At 37.5% G+C, this 7,599-nt stretch overlaps 1 protein-coding gene across 4 annotated transcripts in view; it reads right to left on the bottom strand.

Moving 5' to 3' along the window:
* Positions 1–1,572, bottom strand: part of Spink5 (serine peptidase inhibitor, Kazal type 5) — a 72,082-nt gene extending 70,510 nt beyond the window's left edge. For all 4 annotated transcript variants that reach the window (XM_023715327.1, XM_023715324.1, XM_023715325.1 and 1 more), the window contains exons 1-2: positions 1,472–1,572; positions 210–235 (exon numbers count right to left, since the gene is read on the bottom strand). In XM_023715327.1, the coding sequence (XP_023571095.1) occupies positions 210–235; positions 1,472–1,526 (81 nt within the window). In that variant the 5' untranslated portion in view covers positions 1,527–1,572. The remainder of the gene's footprint in view (positions 1–209; positions 236–1,471) is intronic.
* Positions 1,573–7,599: the final 6,027 nt, after the last annotated feature.

Genomic DNA, 7,599 nt, shown 5'->3' with positions numbered 1-7,599 from the left:
GCAGAGGCAGAGGCAGAGGCAGAGGCAGAGACAGACAGAGGAACAGAGAAATTCATGGCTCATCCATAAAAACCTGTTTCTGTGTTTTCAACAAAAGCTATTAGTACCTATAGGCGCAACATGTCTGTGTTATTAGCATGAAGGTGTTGGCCACAAACCATTTATTTTAGAGATCTTGGAAGGAATTCAATGAGAAAAAGCAGACTGACCTGATTTGCATCCTCACTGGAAGCATCTGGGACAGAAATGCAGAAACAAAAGTTAAGGGACTACGAAAGATTCAGTAAAATTAAAAAAAAAAATCACTCAGTGCCATATTTTGGGTTTTTTAATGGTAATATATGGTAAAACCACAAACTTTTTGAGAACATTTAGATTTGCCATGACAATTGAAATGAAGACATTGTAGTAGATTATTATATATGTTCACATTCAATCTCTCAGAAATGTATAATTACTTTAGAAAATCATACTGCTATGTTCTCTGATACCCTTCAAATGACTACTTTACAAAAGAATCTTTTAAGGTGTGACAGTCTCCCTTTATAAATTATAACATAATACGTACATAAGATTATTATACCAATTTAAAATAATTTTAAAAATTAAGCCATATAAAGAAGTCTATATCTCACATACACAAAAATTCCACTTTTTGAATTCTAGCAAATTTATCTTCTAATTTTAGGTATAAATATTAGAGATAACAGCAAAAGTTAAGATTAATTAAAACATACTATCCACTCTTTCATTCCTTGCTTTCTTGTACCTATGCTCATCTTTGGAAGGTGGGCATCGTTTCTATATAATTATCTTACTGACTTTATCTTTACGATTTTCTTTTTTGAAATTGAATGACTCGGAACTAGATAAATCTAGGCAACCTGTTTTTCTTCTGTATCAAATAGCAAATATAAAACATATTTTCTAGCTCCCACAAAATCCTTTTCCTTTTAAAAGCAACACTTTAAATCCATTAAGAATTTGTAAACACAAAAATAGGTTAGAAGGTTGTAGTACTTTAGCATAAAAACAGTTATAGGTTTTTATCATTTTATTTGTACATATAATATTAAATATATTATTTATATATGCTTTAAATTTCTAATATAGTTCAATATACACACATATATGTGTGGTGTGAGTTAACATACTTAGTGAAAGGCACATGCAAAAGCATGTATCAACTTTACAGAACAAATATTGAATTAATCAAAGGATTTCTCATAGATAAAAATTTACATGTTCCCCAACTACTTGCCTTTTCAAGATAACAATGTCATTATATGTCCACATATAATGAATATATAATGAATACATAAATATTCAAAATTCTATGTGTGAAAAAGATTTTACATATAGAAAAAAATCTAGATCTACATCTTTTTCCTGGCAAGTGGAGGGGCAGAAGATGCCTTCCTCGGGCTCTGAGGTGTGTGGGAAGAGGTTAAATGGCATGCAAATCACTCACCTCGCACAAGGCAAAGCGCCAAGGTCAGAAGCACGCGCACAGGGGCTGTCCTCATGGTGAAGGTGATGGAAGTCGGCTACAGGGCTGCTCTGTGCATTGCTCGGCTGGTGCTCTAAGACTGAACTTGGGAAACACTGCTCACTTTTATACAGACTGTCATCCTGGTGACACACACACAGAACCAGTTGTTCAGGCTCGCGCTAGACCTTAGGGACCACACCAGTTGATCTTCTATCCTTTAGATCATGTCAAAGTGGCAGATTTGAGCAGATAATGTCCATTTGTAAAGTAATAATGTGTTTTTGCTGTGCCCCTGGCCCCTGCTGAAGGCAAAATACTGAGTCCAAAGACCCTACTCAAAGCTGTGTACACCATAGTCCTGTGTGACAGCTGAAATCCTTGGCAGCACCAGATGCACTACTTGCAGATAAACTTGTTTCTATTTACAATCTCTTAAGTGGGAGGGGAAGAGAAAAAAAGACAGATTGGCTATCCTGCCAGCCAGGTAAAGATTTAATGAGTCCCATATCTAAAAAAAGCAGCTTGGACTGAGAGAAACAAGGGCTTCTGTTGGTTCCTTCCCTAGATATTCTGAGCTATCTGAATTGATTGACATGGCTCAAATGTACATTAGCAAAGAATGACCCTATAAAAGAATGTAGCAAAACTTTAAGCTTAGGTGCTAAGGAAAACTCACTTAGAAAAGGGCTCATGTCATTCCCAAGAGCACACAGTTAAGATGGGAGAAGCAGAGCCTTACTCAGGAAAGCAGAAGCAGGCTCACCATTCTTTCCACTCCACACTGCTTCACCTTTATAGCAAAGGCAGAAACTGTGGACACAAAACTTGTACGTAGCCACTTTTGAATATTCTCAATCTGAAGGGTATTTTATGTTCTGAAACCTAATCTTACATCCCAACCAAATGTCATACTCATAAGTAATGGAGAATTGGGTTTAACTTTCCATAGCCCACAACTATCTTAATTACTGTTTGAAAAGCATGATGTAATTAATTTTCTCTAAATTAAGTTTATTAATGTATAATCCCTAAAGGAAAGAGGAAATGTTACTAAACATTATAAATAGGTAAATGAAACATCTTTTTGAGAGAAAACTTCTTATTTTCTTCTTCCAGCCAAAAAGTAATATCTTTGCCTAGCAGATTATTGCACTCTATAAGCTTAACTCTGTCACCTGAAGAACATACAAAATAACTCAAATCAAAGCCAAATAGCCTGAGTACAGGAATCTCAATCTTCAAACCATAGTTGGAAAATTCTGCATGTGTGCGGTGAAGGACTGTTTGTAACTGTTTCAGATGTCTTATCTAGACTGGCCAGTGAGAGAACAAGCCAATATTCAAAGAAACATCAAAGTAAGAATAGTATGTTCTTTCCTTTGTTCTCCCTCCATGAAATAACTTATTTCCTATAAAAGGACAATCGTTGGTTTTAATGTCTGTGCTTCTGTAATACCTTTGCACCTTCCTATGGTTCAGTAAATGTAGCAAACCACAGGGTGCAAGTGTAGATTGCACTGAGGCTGAAGGTTGGAAAACGAAAGCCCACCTTCCTTAATGGAAGGACAGTGGGAAAGAGAGGTAGAAAGTCTATTTTTATTTCTGCCTTTGCAACTCCAGAGCATAATGAAGATAAACCATGCTATGAAAGAAGGTAGCTCCAGATATAAAACTAGACTCATCAATTGCTATGTTACCTTAGGACATTTATTTTCCCTGAGCCTTCCTTTCCTAATATGTAAAACAAAGAAAATAAGATCTGCACTGCACAAGTGTAATAAAGCATAAAGATATGAGATATAAATATGCACATGCATGCATACGTGTGTGCATGTGTGCATACTACTTAAAGCAATACCAAGCATGTGCTAAACTCTGTAATTAATCAGAGCTGCTCTATTCATTATAATGGTATGTTCCGATTAGATAATTTCTAAGATTTCAAAAAAATCTGTATTTCTTGACCATAGATCTCAATAACAGTTTTATGTTTACTCAACAGAAGATGACTCCCTCAATACATTTTATGTAAAGTAAAAACAGAAGGATACCTGTGTTCTTTTTATTTTCATAGTTGTAGTCAATGATTCTTTCGCTATAAATTCCTCTTGTGAATATTGACATGCCAGCACTAAATCATGAGACCATAGGAACAGTGTCTCAACCACACACTCTGTGTTTTTTAATTTTTTATGTCTTTGGTACAGGGTCTCACTACACAGCTTGGACTTGAAGTGATCCTCCTATTTTCAGCCTCCTCAGTGCTGGGATGACAGGCATGTGCCACCACACTGGGACTGGGTGGCAGGCTCATCATGCAGGGGTGGGGAGCAGGGGATGCAGGTGGGGGTAGAGTGGCACAGCATGTGGTATTGTGGATCTAATCCCAGTCCCTGTACTTGGCCTAAGCAGGTGCTTAGGCCTCTGACCTAGCTTGCTGGCCCTTGTTTGGTGGCACGAAAGTTTAACGATTGCAATTAAAATTAATGATTGTGTGACGTACTTTCATGAGACCAAATATAGCCCAAATGAATATTATTCCCAGGAATTTACACAATTAAATCTAGCAGTAAAAAGTGTCGATACACATTACAAAAGGAAACATGTGACTTAGTTAATTTACACAATTAAAGCTAGCAGTAAAAAGTATCAATACACACTGTAAAAGGAAACACCATATTCCCAGGAGTGGAAGTGGTGCTAGGGAGGAACAAAAGAACCAATGATGAGTACCTCTTTGAAGAATCTTTGCTATGAAGACTGTGGAAGGATTGGTTTCCTCCTTAATGGTAAAGTGCTCCCCATGAACAGAAGCTCCAGAAAGCATGGAGCAGCTTAGAAACTGGTGACCTCTTCCAAGAGGAGAGGGCTTCCACAAGATTGTCCAATGAGCAGCCCAGTGTTGAAAGTGCCTATCAGCACTCCTGTCCTTAGGGCTTTTCTGTGGTTCATTTCAGGAATGTTGAAATCCAGAGGTGAATCATCACATTTTCTGTCAATCACTCCTCATTTCTGAAAACCACCATAGTGATTAAGTTCATATAAACAGGACTGAAGTTTTGAAGAACAGAGACATTTACAAGATTCATCAGAATACTTTTCTCAACTCAAATTTCTGTGTAAGTTTTCAGCTCTTTCAGTTACTCATAAAACAAGCCTCTTTTCTCCCATTAGAGAGGAATTAGATTATAACAGTGCTGAGCCTTCTAGTCCTACAAATTTATTGTCAAGTGCTTCATAATCTGAATTCACATGATGGATATTGACACAAGGTGAGCAAGTATAAGAAGTACAAAGTAAACAAGATGTTTTCTGACTATTCATGTTACTAAAAACAAAGGTTATTTTCAAACTCCAAAGTTAGTTTTGTTTGCTACCCAAGGAGATCCTTGCTGTTGATAATCTTCAGAACACTACAGTTCCCTATAATTATATCTACTTCCACAGCTTTTAAGACAATCTTCTCTTCGTTAATTCTTCTGATTGTTTGTTCAGTGTTATGAAGTAGGAAACACAGTTAGGATTACCCCTTCTGCATGTGTGAAAGAGGGTGCCCCTACAAATGCTAGCTAGGATGGCCGTCCCAGCCCTGATGCTTTTCATTTTTTTCGCCCTTGACCTCTCTGAATCTCTGAGCGTTCCTCCACAACAGTCACACAGTTCACAGAAGCCAGACAATGCAGTCTTTTAAGCTATGTGTGTAACATTTAGCCACTAAAGAAGTTGTTCTTTCTGATCTGTTCTCCGTCTCTCTCTCTCTGTCTCTTTCTTCTTCTCTCTGTGTGTCTGTGTCTTTAACCCTCCCCCCCCCCATACACACCATATACTGACAATCGTGGGCAGAGTTTTGTTGTGATGTGACTGAAAGTGTGGTCTCTGACTTAGGAAGTTCAACCTATAAATTTTCAGCTTTACAGTGATGCAGATGTGTCCTCATCCAGCCATTCTGTTTTTCACTTTCACTATAGATATTTTCTATATTGAATTACCTGGAGGCAATTCAATCACAAATGAAAGAGAATCTCTATTTCCTCCCAGATATTAGAACATATTACCTTTTATGAAAAACAACTTAGTAACAGCTTTTACTGACCTTATTTGCAAGTGGTACATTAGTAACTATACTTCTCTACCAGGATTTCTTTACATTTGTCTGAAAAAATTAAGAAAACTTGTGGATAAATATCCCATTTTACCTAGGAGTAGAATGGGATGGGAATTGTTTGTTTATTTAGAACATAGACTCTCCTATTTATAGGTATAATTATTGCATTTATTAGATTAAGGTTAAAAACAGGAACATTTCAATGTCTAGTTTTAACTGCATTTACTCTTTCAGCTTCTCACACTGTGGGAAGAAAATAAAAAGGAAAGAGAAACTGAGTTAGGGGAATGGAGAAAAGGAGGCAGAGAAACCAAAAAGAGTATATATATATATATATATATATTATACATATATATATGTATATTAGATGAGATAGTTATGTTACTAATTTCTCTTAGTTCACTGATAAGAAAGGTTGTGTTAATATTGTTTGGATAATTAAATGTTGCTATCATGTACTCTGAGTAAAGATAATACTATGCAATGTGTTGACCACTGTTATACTCTTATGATCTTGTTTGAAATCTTACTTCTTTAAAATAAAATTATAAAACATGTGATATTCATTGCATTAATTATTACATATGAAGTCGTAATGTTTGGTTCTCAAATACAGTGTCCACCTTTTCTTTTCAGCCCGTGTTATTTGAGCCCATGTTCCATGACCACACACTGTCCTTATCCAGAAAATTTAGTGCATTCTACAGTCTACTAGGATGATCTCGAAAATCAAAAACAAGAGGTTTTTGGAATGATATCCTTTTTGGGGAGAGGTGGGGAGGGTTTACAGGGTGTTCAGGGTCTCACTACTAGATCGGACTCGTAGTGATTCTCCAGTTTACAGCCTCCCAAGTGCTAGGATTATAGGCGCACGCCACCACGCCCAGTCTCAGTCGCTGTCTCAGCGCGCTCAGGGGGCGGGGCCAGCACAGCAAGCCCCTGTCCCTGCTTGCAGGAGCTTTAATCTGCTGAGCTATTTGGCCGGCCCTTAGAATGATATCCTTAACAAAATACATCCATAATAAATTAGCTCTAAAGGAGCCAAGAATATACTGAATTCTTGTAAAAGAACACTGCATGTTTTATATGATATATATATATATATATACACACACACACACACACACATACATATACATACAAGATCAAAATTGTTTGTGAACTGTTATTACTTAAAAACAATATCTAAACGATAGCTTCTTATTAGGTAGTACACACTTGTAATTCTTTCAGATGGAAGGCTGAGGCAAGGGAATTTTTAAGTTTGAGGTCGCATGGCCTACGTAAGGAGATTGTCTCAAAAAATCAGACAAAACAAGGTGGTGTTCTTTCCAATTTCATAAAATAACTGGCAAAGAGTCACAAAATTTGTTAGGCTATATCATATATTTAGTGACACGTACAAAAATAAAAGGGTAAATGTTATCTCATTTTTTCCCTTACAGGCAAAGAATTTCTAACTCAGATCATGACTGTACCTAAAGACAGTGTTAAGTGTTCTTTTAATGTGAGGCTGTTGGGGTAGTCTCGATCCAAACTGATGGACACTATAAAAGGAAATTTGGACACACTGAGAGACACTAGGGATGTGCATTGTTATGGTCTGCTTCTACAGTGCTCCCAACATTTGCCTGGTCACAGGTGGGCTTCTGGAAGGTGACCGGAACACTGAGGTCCTCTATTCATCGGTGCCTTAGTCCATGTGGTGAGTTCACAGCGTGCCTGATGTTGAAGCACATGTGCTATGGGTGGCTCCTCCCTTCTTTCCTTGCTTCCTAGCTATCAGGATATGAGAAACTTTCCCCAACAGGCCCTTCCCCCATGCTGTTTTGGGTTAGTGCCTCTAACCACAGACTCAGACAACAAAAACCATAAGCCACATAAACCCCTCCTCCTTTAAACTGTGAGTATGAGAAGTGACCAATGCATGTACACATGTGGGGAGACCATTCTAGGGCACCGAAATGGCTGCCCACGCAAGGCGAGGAGAGAGGCCTTGGAA

Source organism: Octodon degus, unplaced genomic scaffold (genome assembly GCF_000260255.1).
Source record: "Octodon degus isolate 3935 unplaced genomic scaffold, OctDeg1.0 scaffold00040, whole genome shotgun sequence".
In the NCBI taxonomy this organism is placed as follows: domain Eukaryota; kingdom Metazoa; phylum Chordata; class Mammalia; order Rodentia; family Octodontidae; genus Octodon; species Octodon degus.
Note: the sequence above shows the minus strand (reverse complement) of the source record. Positions and strands in the feature narration are given on the sequence as shown.